General features: G+C 39.3%; 3 protein-coding genes across 4 annotated transcripts in view; 2 read left to right on the top strand and 1 right to left on the bottom strand.

The window, feature by feature from the left end:
• Window positions 1-8247: 8247 nt before the first annotated feature.
• The window catches only part of LOC139149655 (TNF receptor-associated factor 3-like), a 42607-nt gene continuing 34393 nt past the window's right edge, over window positions 8248-16461 (top strand). Inside the window, exon 1 of one of the 2 annotated variants that reach the window (XM_070721508.1) lies at window positions 8248-8333. The gene's annotated coding sequence lies outside the window, so the exon portion shown is untranslated. The remainder of the gene's footprint in view (window positions 8334-16461) is intronic. The other variant, XM_070721505.1, reaches the window with a different exon arrangement.
• On the top strand, window positions 9752-12031 carry LOC139150619 (uncharacterized). Its single transcript, XM_070723055.1, has 2 exons — window positions 9752-11486; window positions 11700-12031. The coding sequence occupies exons 1-2, from the start codon at window positions 10394-10396 to the stop codon at window positions 12029-12031; spliced, it is 1425 nt and encodes a 474-aa protein (XP_070579156.1). The 5' UTR covers window positions 9752-10393.
• Window positions 13491-14492, bottom strand: LOC139150617 (uncharacterized). The gene has a single exon (XM_070723052.1). It carries the CDS (start codon window positions 14490-14492, stop codon window positions 13491-13493), a length of 1002 nt encoding a protein of 333 aa, XP_070579153.1.

Genomic DNA, 16461 nt, shown 5'->3' with positions numbered 1-16461 from the left:
ATTTGATGATAATTATTTATTTGTTCAATCAAAGTTTGATAAATGAATGATTTCAGTGAAACGAATATGACATGGTCTACTTGCAAACTCATAAAGTTCAAGCCTGATTCTATTGAAACTTGGTAGAAATCTTCCTGTTGTGATGCAATTTTAAGATTATACAAATCAAATTGATTAGATGAGAAACATGCAAGTGAGCAAAATAAACGAGGAAAAGAATCATAAGTCAAAAATTATTTGCTCAGTTCTCACGGTCTGACCTCAGCGTTTAGCTAAAGATGTCCGTAATCTATAGGTTTGTTGGCATTAGATATTGCAAAGGGAACCTTGTGTATAGATATATTACATGAAACGACAGTGTGTAGGTTGCGCAAGCGTATGTCAATCTGGAAGGTATGCTGTTATCAATTTTCTCACATACTCGGTATCTGTCAACATCAGAGTTCATACTAGGGGTGGACCATTTGATTTGAGGGAGGGGGATGGGAGATTTTTGAAAAAAAATTGTTGCTAGCCATTTATAGCAAAGACAAAATTATCTGCCCAGTGGGCATGGAAAAAAATGCTTTCAGTGTGTAAAAGAAAAATCGTTCCCCTGTACTCTGAGACAGTAGACTCCGTCTTCAATAATGTCTGGAGCTGCTGCGTGCTGTGGTTTATGGCCAAGCTTTCGTGGATTGGCTGATAATTAATCTGCTGAAGAAGATATATATTGTAAGAATTAGCAGAAACCTGAGTATCCATTGTTGTGTACTGGTATTATTTAATAAGTTTATTTGCAAGTTGTTCACAAACGCATTACTCCTAACTTTCTTATCACTAAAATAGGTTACTGTACTTAAGGGAAACCATCGTTGGAACTGCGCCTGTGCGAGTTTTTTGTTTACAATAAACTAATGTATTCCGTTTACGATATCAAGATGCACCTCTTCATCATAGCTGCGACATACGATTTAGATTATGACAGACATATTTTAACTTTCATCAATCACCATCATACTTTGGATACAATGTTTACATTGGTCGTATGGGTCCCATACGACTTTGAGTGCAGTTCCGATGACTGTATAGGGGACTTTGTCCCTTTAAAAACTTCTGTTTAACAATTTTCTGTAAATGTCTCATAAAACAGCAAATTCCCTGAAATGTTTGGTATCTGAAAACCAAAGATCAACTTCAAGCAATCAAAAAAGCATTTTCTGTAGAACATTTTTTGGATATTCTGAAAAGCTAAGCCATCTTAAAATCAACACAGCTAATTTTGTCACAACTTGCAAGCTGAAATATCTGAATGTGTAAATGAACTACATAAACTGTTTATAGGAATATTTTATTTTATCAATTGAAAATACAGACAAATTATGTAGGAAATTGCAGATTGGTGACGGTAACATTTTTCATGATTTGCATAAATTAAATATTAGTGTGACGAACTGTTGTGGGAAAGCCTGCATGATGAACCCATACACTGAACACCAGCCCTGGTCATTTCCAAATTTAGCGACGCTATGCCATAGTTTTAAGTACTCTCCATGTTGACATATGAAGAATTGCAGCCATTACATGTATACACTGCATTGTCACTGTGCACAATTAAATTTGAATCTGGACTGAGATCCCATCCATGGTCAGTAGTCAAGAATTCTGTACGTTTAAGATTATTACATTTATTCATACGTTAAGTACATTTTTAAATATGTATTTTCTCATTTAATGTCTGCACAATTAAAGTACACTTTACTATGAGACTTTATCAGGAGATTGCTGAGGCCTTGCGCGAATACATTTTTACTTGACGATCGCGACTTTGACGAAGGGCCTATCGGACATCATTGGGAGTTTGAAAGGACCTTACACGAAATACATTCTTTACATTTAATATAATTTTACTCTACGATCGGGACTTGGATAGAGGACCGATTGGACGTCATCGGGAGTTTGGACTAGAGACCCAGACCCGAATCTTTTGATGTAATTTGTGCAGACCTTTAACCCTTTACCTGGCAGACAGTATCACTTCCCAATCTGCCAAGTCAGTTTAAAGCGGTATTGAGCCAAAACCATATGTATTTTCACCCTCAAGGCTTCGTATATGTTACAGCAGGTTTAGTCTGTAAAAATCATGTTACATCTCTGTCTTCAGGGACCTTCAAATCTTTGAGTCTTTGTTAAAATGCATCACATGGGACATGTCTTGCTTCACTAGTTTTAACCAACTTGACCTGATAGTAAAATATGAACATGGCAAGTAAAGAGTTGCAAAAAATGTAATAGACCTAGATTTAAACTTTAAGAATGTATTTCATGCAAGTGCAACTAGACAGAGCCCCGATCCGAGCTTTTGCGCAGACCTTTATATACCAGATATGAACTGAAAATGCTCACGTGTACTAAACCCAGATTTAAACTTTAAGAATGTATTTCATGCAAGTCCAACTAGACAGAGCCCCGATCCGAGCTTTTGCGCAGACCTTTATATACCAGATATGAACTGAAAATGCTCACGTGTTTCATTATATATACTGTAGTCATGTGTAAATTTTAACCTTTGCCACATGTTTGCAACTTCATTGAAAATATTATGGTCAACGTAATGAACAATCACCGTCGATTAGGTCATGAAGTATACAAATATGTAATTAGCTGAAATAAAAATATCAAAGTTCTTTTACTGCTGTCATTGTATCACCACTTTACGGTATATACCATTGGCCAAGTCCTTCAAGCCATACATGCCAAGCTGTGAAAGCTCATTAGACATGCAAATTATAAATTAGCTGACATGACAATGTGTAATGACTTTTGATATTGTTTTAACCTGGTATAATCATCAATGTACATAGCATATTTTGCCAACTTTGATCAAGTAAATCCAAGTATATATCCATAATAAGCAAAGTTCATTAAATATGTAAATTAGGAATAGGCTTAAGTAGAAATGCTAAATGATTTTCAACAATGTTGTATCATGGTCTCTGCAATATATGTAGCAAGTTTTGTCAACTTTGGTCAAGCTGATTCAGATATATATCTCTAATTAGGAAAGTTCATTAAATATGCAAGTTAGGAATTGGCTGAAGAGGAAATGCTTAATGACTTTCAATAATATTGTATTATAGTGTCATTAATGTACATAGCAAGTTTCATCAATTTTGATCAAGTCAATTCAGATAAATATCCCTAATTATGAAAATTCATTTCATATGCAAATTAGGAATTGGCTGAAGTAAAAATGTCTTTTGATTTTCAATAATGTTATATCACAGTATCTTTGATGTATATAGCAAGTTTCAACAACTACAATCAAGTTAATTCAGATATGTATCCCTAATTGGGAAAGTTTATTAAATATGCAAATTCGGAATTGGCTGAAGTAAAACTGTTCAATGACTTTCAATAATGTTAAATCATAGTATCTTTAATATACATACCAAGTTTGGTCGATTTTGATCGAGTCAAATTAGAAATATATCCCTAATTAGGAAAGCTCATAAAATATGCAAATTAGCAACTATCTTTTATGTCTCCCCTTAATGGTTCGCACTGTTGATATATCTTGGTGTGATCAACATTTGTAGCAAATCTCATCAAATTGTGTGTAATCGTTTTTAATGTATATCCGTTTTTTCTAAAATCATGAATTATGCAAATGAGCAAAAAATATGCAAGCCACACCAACCAAAAAATAATCAGTTCTTGCCATTTGCTAACTGAATCTATGTAAGAGATTTGATTCTGATGTGATGAGCCGTTTTTGAGATATCGGACCAACAGACAGACAGACAGACAGACAGACATCGCTGCGACATATGCTCACGTGTGTAAACACGTGAGCAAACCAGATATGAACTGAAAATGCTCACGTGTTTCATTATATATTGCATTTATGTGCAAGTTTGAACCTTTGCTACATGCTTTGCTACATTTAAAGTGTTATGATCAACACAATGAATTTCACCACAGATCAATTCAAATATGTAATTAGCTGAAATAAAAATAATTAATTTCTTTGAGTACTGTCATTGTATCACAATATAGCATGTGTAATTACCTTTGGTCAAGTCCTTCAAGCTCTATATGCCAAACCGTGAAAGCTTGTTAGCTATTTATGCAAATTATGAATTAGCTGACATGAAAATGCAAAATGACTTTCAATACTGTTATAACCTGGTATAATGATCAATGTACACAGCATGTTTCGCCAAATTTTATCAAGTAAATGCCAGTATATATCCCTAATTTGGAAGGTTCATTAAATATGCATATTGGGAATTGGCTGAAAAAAATGTCAAATGACTTTCAATAATCTTGTATCATAGTATCTTTAATGTACATAGCAAGTTTTGCCAACTTTGGTCAAGTCAAAACAGATAAATATCGCTAATAAATGCGGGATATCGGACCGCAGGCGGGCGAAGATTGCATTATAAGCGCGCCAACCCAAACTCACTGCATGGACATCACATTTACGAAATCGAAGTCCAAAGTCAACTACGTCATTGTTAGAATAAGAGAGGTTTTCCATCACACGGGAGCATACCACCACAAATTTTGCACAGATGGCGTTGCACTGGCATTGAAAAAGGGTGCATGGGAGCATGGGAACGCGGCAGTTTCCCTCGCTATGGGTAGGAAATGCATTGAGCAAGACACACTTCCGGGTTCGCAAAAAAACGAGGATCCCATTTACGGGGCGCTCAAATATAACTATTTGCTGTGATACATAGCAGAGGCGTATATGTTTGTGATGCTGAGAATAACATCAGTAAATAAATGACGGGTTTTAAAAGTTGACGTTTTTGCGATGAAACAGACTTCTGAAGGTAGCTCGCTTGGGGAACACGTCATCCCGGCCGCTGTCCGCTTTGACCCCAGTAATTCACACTGGTTTTGGTCGGCCCCAGGTACCCAAGTCACTTCGACCCCGTCACACTTTTGCCTACATGTCCACGGAGACGATTCAACATGTTCCACAACAAAGCCAAGACAAAAATTGAAAATATCAATAAAATGGCTTCACAAAGGCTGAAATACACGATACTCGATGAAGTATGAAGTTTATAAAATGAAATCAAAATTGACAACACAAGTGTTTGTCTCGGGTAATACCACTTGAAGTTGAACAATTCTACAGACTGTTTCCATACAGTGCAGTATTTGTCAGTGACAAATTAATCTTTGCAATACATTTTTTTTGTGATGAGCTGGAAATTTGATTAATATCGAGTTAATGTACATAAATATTCCGTTATTTACTGGGACACGTTTATTTTCTCGATCCGCTATCTGCGGACTACGTGCTGAAGTACATTGACTGTTCATGTCAACGATCGTTTCTCCCTCTGCAGAGTTTCTGTATCCCGTTCAACAACGCTGTACCTCGATCACACGATAGTGACGCTATGTAGCTGTGCAGTATTGAAACTTATCATAAATGGCCACCTCGTCTAACAGTAACACGTATTGTCGGGATTATCGTACGGAAAAAAGACTGCAAAAGTAAGACTTATGAATCTTCATCAGAATTGAACACATCATGATTGTACACGAGTATCAACCGTGAATGCACGTTGAGCTCGGCAGTTACACAAGCATGGTACGCTACATGCATAGCCCTACGAGTATGGCGACAGTGTCCGGCTTTGGCTACGCCGCCTACCGGAGGTGGGAGGCGGCGTAGCCAAAGCCGGACACTCTCGTCATACTCGTAGGGCTAGCTACATGCACTGCCGCGATGCCGATCGTATGCATTCCAAGGCCTATCCCGGAATTTGTTTCACAAACAACCTCAAAGGAGAGCAAACATACTTCTATGGACAGTGACGAACACGTTTCTTGGCGAAGCAAAATCAAAACAGTGCAGAAGTACATGAAGTAGGTCATGGCCTTGGACTCTGTGCACGAACCTGATTGGACACTTCAATACCTTTGACCCAAAGTTATTATTCATCAGCACTTCCATGCCATGAGGCTAGGTAGAGAACGTATGTACTCATTTCTGGCGATCGAGCAGCGAGGGAAACAATCAATTACCAAGGATAAAGCTAATTTGCTAAACGATATTTTATCTTGAATAGTGAGTTGAATGAGTAATAAAATATCATATTTTTAATGTTCAATACGAGGTTGAAACACGGAGGGACCGTGGTTGAAACCAGAGCTATCCAGCTGTTAGCCCTGCGTACGATGCTGTGTGTTCCGCTACAGCTAATAGCCCCGCTCACCACAGCCCTGCAAAGACCCGTACGTAGAGTTGGTGACTTCAAATCCATTTTTGGACTTGACGTAAAAAGCCAAATTACTGCCGAAATTCAGCGTTCTTGGGCCCAAGTCGTATCCCTGCCTACCTCAGCTACTCGATCGCTTCCAAAAATGCCAGTCTTTTATTCTTTTTCGTAAATAACCGTCGATGTCGGCAACTCTCTCGCTAGCCCTGCGTACGTACGCAGTGTACGCTGTGTGTTAGGAACGCACACAGGAAATGCACAGCGTACAGTGCGTACGTACGCAGGGCTAGCGAGAGAGTTGCCGACATCGACGGTTATTTACGAAAAAAGAATAAAAGACTGGCATTTTTGGAAGCGATCGAGTAGCTGAGGTAGGCAGGGATACGACTTGGGCCCAAGAACGCTGAATTTCGGCAGTAATTTGGCTTTTTACGTCAAGTCCAAAAATGGATTTGAAGTCACCAACTCTACGTACGGGTCTTTGCAGGGCTGTGGTGAGCGGGGCTATTAGCTGTAGCGGAACACACAGCATCGTACGCAGGGCTATCCAGCTGTAGCCAACCTGGACAAGCACATTTCACAGCGCCCTCAAACAGTCGATTGTTTTCACTTGTCATACGCGGCGTAACAGAAAAATTAAAACTTTCATAACTTCATTAATATCCAAGCCACGCCCACCAAAACCTTTTCAGTTCTAGCCATTTGAATTCTGAAGATGTCTACCAAATTTGACTGAAATACGTTCAGCCGTTTTTGAGAAAATGGACCAACAGACAGACAGACAGACAGACAGACAGACAGACATCGCTGCGACATATGCCCACGTGTTCACACGTGAGCAAAAAACGTAAACGACATCCTCGTTCAAGCAAAAATCAAATGCCAAGTAACAAACGCGTGATTTTAAGGTTTTTCTTTCTTTCTTTTTTTACTTCCGTGTTTACGTAGCTCTTAAAAGTTTAGGGTCGGCGGGTAAAAAATAGGTTAGGTCGGGTTATCGGAACAGCACATTTTTTTGTACGGCCTAAGCTCACTTGCATGTGACAACGTGCACTGAACACCAAATTGGACTCGAGTCAATAGCCAATCAGAAAAATTCAAAAGTAATTCGTAAAAAAATAAATGTTACCAACTCCTGATTTCGTCATACGCTTGGCAAAGGTAACTTGCTGAGCATCAAACAAATTGCTTTAGTTTTATATGTTGTTAACCGTTAGCAAAGTCGAAGAACACTAACTTTTGTTGTTACTGTTATTTTCTCATTCATGTTGATAACACTCAATACATATGTAAACAGAACCTTTCACCATGCCACCGTCCAAACTGTCGGGGGAAACAACAGGCTCTTGACTCAATGCAGGCGAACCGCTAGCCGTCACTGATGCAATAAAATACAAAAAAAATTGTATTCTATTGCAATAAAATACACAATTTTTTGTATTTTATTGCAATAAAATACAAAAAAAAATTGTATTTTACTGCATCAGTGACGGCTAGCGGTTCGCCTGCATTGAGTCAAGAGCCAGTGGGGGAAACCATTACGAATTCTGACCTACTGTCATTGGATTAGGGATTGGTATGATCACAGGGTACAGGGGAAAGTCCTCTGGGGTGGGGAGGGTGTTTTTTGTGCAACGGTTTACATTTTTGATTTTATTAATTTTGACTGTGATATTTACAAATAAAGAGTTCAACTCTACACCGTCTGACTGCTTTAGTATTACCGACAAGTCCTTATCTTTTCTCCAACTTGTGTATACACCACTGTAAATTGCTCCGAAAACATTGCCAACTTGCTAATCCGCTGTCCGTGTCGAGTCAACACCACAGCTGTCCCACCGCAAACCGTTGCACAAAAAACACCCTCCCCACCGCAGGGGACTTTCCCCTGTACCCTGTGGTATGACTGCGATTATTTGTAAATTATTTACATATTCATGAGCACTTCCATTTGGGGGATCGGGGTCAGCCAATCAAATTTGCAGCTTATACAAGCGCAGCAAATTTGAATTCACATTCATTCATTCATTGACTAGCTCATGGCCGAACATGTGTTCTGCAGCATTTGAGCACTCACCGTCTGAATTTCGCAATTCATAACACAAGGTCAGTAGCGTTTCTTTACCGGGTTTAGGTGAGCTGCAGTTCCTTGCCCAACTTTCCTCGGTGATTTTGTTCACAAAGTCGTTCGGGGTAAGTCATAGGCTAACTTTAACCATGGAGGTAGAAAGATCTTTCTCATGAAACTTTCCTTGCTGCAGTTTGCGGAACTTTCGAAACTTGGGAAACTTAACTTACGAAACTGCAGCAATACCGTCCGGGACTACCCATGGACTTCCCAAAATAGCTCCATGGACTACAGTATATGCACTTGTCCCTCCACCATCATTTTGGTAGCTCCATGGTTCTGTCTGTTGCTTCTCCGCCAGGTGACTTGATGCCGTGTTCAAACCCCTATTGAAGACACCGTATATAGTGCCTATCCCAATGCCATGGTCCTGCAGAAATGCCCAAAGATCTATGGCCCATGGGTGTTGTGTACAGAGTACCACCACACACTACCATAGTATACCATGCCATTGTCTACCCTATGACCTCATCGTCGTAAACCACGCGCCTCTTTACGGCAACAGCTTTAGGTTTTTACTTGATTTTTGCGTAGGTCAGCGGAGCGGAAATTATTGCTCCGGCTCGCGAGAATGCCTTATACTCTACTATTTACCCGGGTATATCTTCGGAATGGGCAAAGAAAAATCTGTCAGAATGAACCCCCAAATATGTAAATTAGTTTCGGACTTGAACATTACTTTAATTTACATAACAATAGGATTATTTAGACAGCCTTCCAAGAAGTTTATGCATTTTCTTCTTGATTTTTATATGTACTGAAATGTATCTTGAGTATCTATTGTGAGTGTTTTATAAATATACCAGCTTCGTACTGGTTGAGAAAAACATACAACTTTAAAAATATTCAAATAGTAATTTGCTTTCTTTAATTTGAATATTATGTAATGCTAATTTTTCATTTTCGGGACACTCACATAACATAGATATATAAAAGTTTGTGAGATAATCATTACATACTATTTGAAGTTGAAGCAATGAATGAATTTATAACATAAAAACTACAAACAGATATATTGAACTGTTTCGCATTATGACAGATAACTACATGGAAATGGCAAGAGCCCGCTCCCTTTAGAGTACAGAAAAATTGTATATTATGGGTAACAAGGACAAATTAAAACTTTGTAAGTTCTTTCTTGACATCAACAGTTTATTATTACTGATGTAAATTCTGTGTTCACAGTGTGTCATTCAATATAAATAGCATTCAAAGAACATTATTCAAATGTGAAATAAAGTAAAATGAAATTTTGAAAATTGATAATATCACCTTCATTTACGGCTCTTTACTTCACCAAATGTCAACTGAGGAGATATAGTGTCATATTGACGCTATTTTGAAATGTTACATGCCTCTCTTACATGGTTTTGGCTCGAAATTTTTTTATTTGCATGCAAAGACCAATCATGCTTTATTTCCATGATGGACGAAAATCTGTTGAAAACATTGAATGATTTACACATTCATCCAATGGCACATTATTGTCATTTTACGACTTATCCGGACACCAAACTTGCTAATTACCCAGCAATGTCGCTGACGACATTGAGACTTTGTTCGGTAATTACCAAAGCACTTCGTTGATTCAACGTGAAACCAGAGTGAAGATCGGGTTGCATTCGCTTCATGGGCGCCAGGGAGTATGCAGCTGCTGATAAGATAATTTTCACGATGGCATAAACTATTTTGTTACAGGGGTTGATGAACCACACAGCACTTGGGAATAAAGCAATGTTTACGAGATAGTTTTATGCACTAAATAATAGTAATAACATTGTAAAAACAAAATAAAAGTAGTTGCATCCGTATAAAATTGTTTTTGTGTCCTCATTTTGATACTGAAATACTTTGTAAAAAACGAAGAAAGGCATTTCTGCCAAACTTGTCCCAAAACCTCCTACATTGAGAATGGTAAGTTTCCAAAGATTTACCTACAGAGCTTTCACTTCAAATTTTGAGCGGTAAACGTCTGACTTTGGTGTGTCTCACACTCATCGCATGCATACTTCAACACTTCATATTTCCTGGAAACATCATGTATCAGTTTCAAATATCTTATCGTGGGAGAACGCGGCAGGTATACACTGAGGAAAATTTCAAAAGTTACACCGATCTTTTGACGTTTATAGCCGAGAAAATACCATCTCTCCAAGGTGCGACCTTTCAATTACAGTATGTGAATGACGAAGGAACTGTCATCACACTAAGTGACAATGATTACGATTTGCAAGATGCTTACAGATGTGCTGTACCGATCCCAAACGCGGATTATCTACGACTGAAACTTCTCGTAAGTGAAGGCTGTTCTCCAGCGGCAGGTCACATGGTCGGCAAGACGGACAAACGTGAAGCTCGATCCCGCATCAGTGAATATCAAAGTGACGAGCACACAGAAAGCGGAAGTGGACGAAGTGTACGCGCTAGAGAACTTGGTCCTCAGTTCGAGAAAGAAATTCAGTCCAAAAAGTGGAAGGAAAAAAAGGAAGATGAACTTCTCGATGAATTAGCTTCACTAAAGAATGAAAAAGTTGCCGTAATCGCTCAGAAAAATGAAATGAACAGGCCGGTAACTGAAGCTAAACCAGTTGGACGCAACCTGAGGAGCACGTGTAACCTATGTCATCGCCGTGGTCACAAATCCACCGGCAACAGGAATAGTGAAGGGTGCCTTCTCGGCGAGCCATGCAAGGGATATATATTCTGTGGCCGGCAGGATAAACATAAACACGACTTTATGGCCCGATTAAAGAAACTCAAAGAAAAAGAAAGCCAACTGACGAAGGACATAGCACTAAAAGAAGACGAAGTAAAACAACTTCACGACTTTCAAAGCAGATCAACAAGTGTGTTCACTACCACGTTAACACCGAGAATGATTGCCGCCTTCCCAGAACGTTACAGTTGCCGAACCCAGTCGGGAAAAGTCTCACTCCAGCGTGATATCAGTATTTTGAGGCAAGGTTATAACAACAAAGCGAAGAACATTCCTGCTCCTTCGACCATTCAAGCTGATCGGGAAGAATTTTCTAGAGTTATCAAAGAACAGATGAAGCTCATGAAGTTAGAAAACGACACTATTACTAAATCGGATGAAGAGTCTTGCACTAAAATTTACAACATTTTAATGAGTAAGTACCTTTCATGTTTTTTATAACCATTTTAGATGGCAACGCAAAAAAGTTGGCAAATCTGCCGCGGAAAGTGTATTTTTACTTGTACGTATATATCAGCCTCGCCTCGGAAAGATGTTTGTTTTTTGAATGTGTCAGTTCACACGGTTGTCAAGAACTATTTTGTCTGACAGATTACTCAACTAAGCTTACATGTTTCATTTTCATCAGCATCTCCTGTGAAGAGTGGTGAAGACAATGTAGTTTCTGATGTTGAAATGAAAGCAAGCTGCACGGGCAAGCGCACCAAAAAAAGTCTCAGGAGTACCTGCAAAGCCGTCGCCCGTCCGCCTCCCAGCGATAAGACCTGTGCAAATGACGCCAATTTGCCGTCCTCATCGGATGAAGACGAAGTTGTACCTCGGCGAAAATCGAAACCCGATCGGAATTTTGCAAGTCGAGACGATCCCAATTTCTATCCTACACTCCACCATGGTATCCGTACGGCTCCATACACCAGTAGGATACATGTCGCCGCCAACAGCTATTCACTCTCAATTTGACTACTTTCATCGGCCCATGCAAGTTATCCCGCCCACAAGACCATCGCCAATGCCTTTTCGGGAGGGAATTTATCCAGGCTATGGAATGGGATTTTTGCCACAACAAGTCACTGGACATCAAAATACTGGGAACGTAATGGGTAGTCAGTTTGTCGAAAATCCCCAACCTCGGGCCCCAGAAATTTTGAGTTCATTTCCAATGCCGTCCCGTCCCCGCGACAACCAGCTTCAGAGTCGCACCAGCGAAACGATGACTGCTGTTCGTCAGTTTACTGACAACACGGGTAATACGTCCGAAGTGGGGTCAAGTGATTATCAACGACAATTAGGACGAGATCGGTTGACGGAGACGCGTACTAACACTGCGCCCCAACCAGAGCCCCAACCAGAGCCAACCATAACGAATGTATCTCACAACAGTGATGGAGCTATTGAAAATACGTCAAATATGAACGCACTGTTTGAGGCCGCGTTGCTCCTTCAGAATCAGACACCAACTACGGTACCAAAATAGACAAACACAAGCGCTGCGTCTCAGTTGATCAAGTTCATTCTCACGTGGTTGTTCGCGATGTGTAATATACTGTTCAACGAAGTCGCACTTTTGTGGGACGAGAGCTGAGACGATGACAGTTATGTGCTTTTGACAGACAAGGTTCATTTCTTTATAAAGGCTATTATTATTGAAGTTGTTGAGGTTTGTTGGAGGAGTTTTTACATGTTGTATTTACTAAGCGTGTTTCGTTTTCAATTTCTTGCCGAAAGAGTCACTTGTAGTCGTATACAATACTACAATAGGCATTTTACATAGTTCAGATATCCACATTCTCAAAAGTATCCGGATGTAAATCCAGTGTTTCTCTACCTGTAAACTGGTAACGGAGTTTTTTGTTGTATTAGTCAATGTTTGTCTGGGTTTTTTTTTTTCATTAAAAGGTTGTTCCTTCTCTCTATTTTATCAAGTGCTTTATAAGTGTACTCTATGACATGTGATGAGTGGTTCTGTGTGAATGGACATGGACGTAAAATACATGTAACATCCAAGGTGGGAGGGGAGTGCAAATTTAGGATCGAGATATGGAACATTTTTAATGTGAAGCAGTAACACTGCCTTTATTTCAACCAAAACGAAACCAAAACGAAATTATTACAATTAAAATACTTTGTCATGTCAATGACAAATTTTATTCTCATCACAAGCTTTGAAACAACATCGAGTCGAGCGTAATCAGTATGTGACGCGAGCATTACGGAACATGTTCACATTCTCGTCTCTTCCTGAGATAGCGCGGCTAAATATGCCCTAGCCCTGCGTACGATGCTGTGTGTTCCGCTACAGCTAATAGCCCGATATGAATAGCCCCGGGGCTATTAGCTGTAGCGGAACACACAGCATCGTACGCAGGGCTAAATATGCCCTAACTATTTGTTACACATACACTGCAAGTCTGCACAGGTTTCAAAAGAGTGGAAATCCGCAACATCTGAACAAATTTCGAGACATCTGTGGTGTGATTTCAGAAACTGCTTCAATGATGGCAGTTTCGGTGAACTCTACGGCGAAAATGTCATGTTTACGCAGATATCCTTTGATGGACCGAAAGCACAACTCACAAGTATTGAACTCAGGGCAGTACGGTGGTTGAAATACCAAATTAACCTGCCGCTCCTGTAAAAGTTGGCGCAAATAGGGTTCCGCCAATCTGCCGTGATGGAAGCCACAGTTGTCCATTACAACTGTGTCGCCAGGGATCAAAATAGGCTGTCCATCTTCATCGGTGACTTCCATTGCCTCCTCGAAAAAATGAATCATTTCGAGTCCGTTGGACGGTCCGTCGAGAACATTGAAATGATCTACTCCACGCGCACAGTGCAGTAGATTGATCGTGTAATTCACATCGGAAGTGTAGCGTTGAACTTCCACGGCGGGACGTCCCCTTCGACTGTGACCATATTGTCTGTTTGCAGTTGTTTTTTTGACACCAGTTTCGTCGAAGAAATGTACGGTTTGAGGGTTGAGTTGAGACATCGCGTCGATATATTCGAAAATTCTCTGCAAATTTCTCTCCGTTTGCTGTTCTCTGGCAACGTTCTGTATCCGCTTGAAAGAGTAATTGAGATCATCGCGTAGGATTTTGCTTATCGTGCACACTCCTGGAAGATTTTCGTCATTGCACAATCCTTGCCGAAGTAATTGTCTTCGGATTTCCGAGGAAGTAATCGATGGTTTGTTCCATTTCAGAAACTCAACAAATTCAACAACGTCTGGTCGTCTTTTAGACCGTCGCCTTCTACCTCTTTTCCAAGCTTGAACCAAACCTGTTGTCTCAAAATGAGTCCGGATGTCATACACTGTGCTCTTCGGTATATGCAACAGTTTAGAGATTTTACGTATACTGTTTCCGTCCGCGGACAGTTCAACGATCTTCGTTCGTACGTTTATATCAGTTTCCTTAGACATACTGAACTTCGAACCAAGAGCTGCAGTCACCGTCCATGCACTAGGAAATAACGGATTCAAACACACACGCTCTCTCTCGCGAATGACAGCGTACTAGCGTGTGGAGAGCGGCAAATGCAGACGGTGCGTGTAATGCTATGCTGAAATGCTATGCTGAAAAACCGTTGAATTTTGCCGCGTAAAGAACGATGAACACAGTGGACAATTCGAACAAACCATTTGAAATAGTTACATTATAAAGCAGAGCAAACGTGTGTGTATTATCTTTGGTACTGAAACGAAGAAGACCACGGAAATCACACATCACTAGTTTTTTTCTGATTATTACCGGTCGTTATTTTTTTGAAATATCTATATGTATAATACAAAAGTGTTGAGGGGTGCATAAACCCCTGTAACAAAATAGTTCATGCCATCGTGAAAATTATCTTATCAGCTCCCTGCCACCAACGAAGCGAATGCAACCCGATCTTCACTCTAGTGTCAACTTGAATCAACGAAGTGCTTTGGTAATTACCGATCAAAGTCTCAATGTCGTCAGCGACATTGCTGGGTAATTAGCAAGTTTGGTGTCCGGATAAGTCGTAAAATAACAATAATATATTTAGATCACTGTTGTACGGTACATTGAATTTTTATGCATAATTTTGAAAAAGGAGTATATTCTATGTAAAAAATGTAAAAAGATCATTTTGAAATCCAGAAGTTGTCATGTTGAAAATAGTTATGGCTCACTTTCAGTGTAAAGATGACTAAGCGGCCCATGACATCATCGACAAGTTACCATTAAATCCTATGAAGCATGCGACGTTTGATATTCAAAACATGTAATAAATATTATAAATATATAATTTTTCACCTCTTTTATTACCTTTTGGCTTGGTAGGGGTCACACTTCCTTTAAGTTGGAATGGGAGGTCAGCCACTTTTAAAAAATTTTAAAAAAATTTATCCACCTCCCAAACAAACTGTCCACAAGAGGCATATACAAACAGTGATGACATAGCAAATTCTGAGCATTTTCACATGCTCCCAGAATAAAAATATGTACAACAAAAATGCCCAACAACAATTGCAGTATAGTCTTTTAACGTGCCCTAGATGAGAAATAACATTTGTGTTTTTTTATTTTACTTTGATCCCATGTTTAGCCTCTTTACCACTCTCCAAATTTTACACAGTCTCGCTACACTGTACTGTGATCTGAGCAAAGTTATATAGTCATAATCAAGTAGGTTCTCACATGCCACAATTTCAGCATATTCCGAATTGGCTTGAGTAGAATAGATTTCAAGAAACAATTTCTTATTCTTCCTGACCTATAATTTGTTTTCACAATTGAAAACTTACGGTATTGTTTCCCTACTACCGAACTTTGCATGGTGACCCCTGTTTTTGTTATCCTCTATTTGATAAGAGAATGGTTGAAAGTTTGAGCAAAAGTTAAGGTCTTTCACTTTTGCAGTGCAAACTTGACTTCTTTGAAACCTACTTTTTAGGGTACAAAAATACCAGAACTACAGAGAGGTTCTAGGCTAGGCCACTGAAAGAGCAGTTCAACACACTATGTGAACAAACTGTTCTAATATCTAAATTTTGACAGAAGCTCATCCAAGAAACATGCACAAGACATTTATATCAATTTTTTGGGGGGTATTTGAATAGGATATTATTAGGTGCAGAAAAAATGAGGGAATTTGAAAATTACCATCAGGAATGGAGAGGGTAAATGAACTTTGAAAAAAGCATCTGAAGATCATGGCAACATCAAGGACTACACCATACTTGACAATGTGCATCATGAAACTCTGAGAATGGCTGTTTTACTGTGTACTAACCACACAAATAGACCTCCCAGTTATCTCACAATGCATGACAGCAACCATTTCAAACTGTGCATTTTAAACGAAACATGGTGTTTTTTGTTGTACACGTATGGTATTAATCCATTATTATGCAGTTCATGATG

Source organism: Ptychodera flava, chromosome 14, assembly GCF_041260155.1.
Source record: "Ptychodera flava strain L36383 chromosome 14, AS_Pfla_20210202, whole genome shotgun sequence".
In the NCBI taxonomy this organism is placed as follows: domain Eukaryota; kingdom Metazoa; phylum Hemichordata; class Enteropneusta; family Ptychoderidae; genus Ptychodera; species Ptychodera flava.
This window is presented reverse-complemented; position numbering and strand designations above follow the sequence as displayed.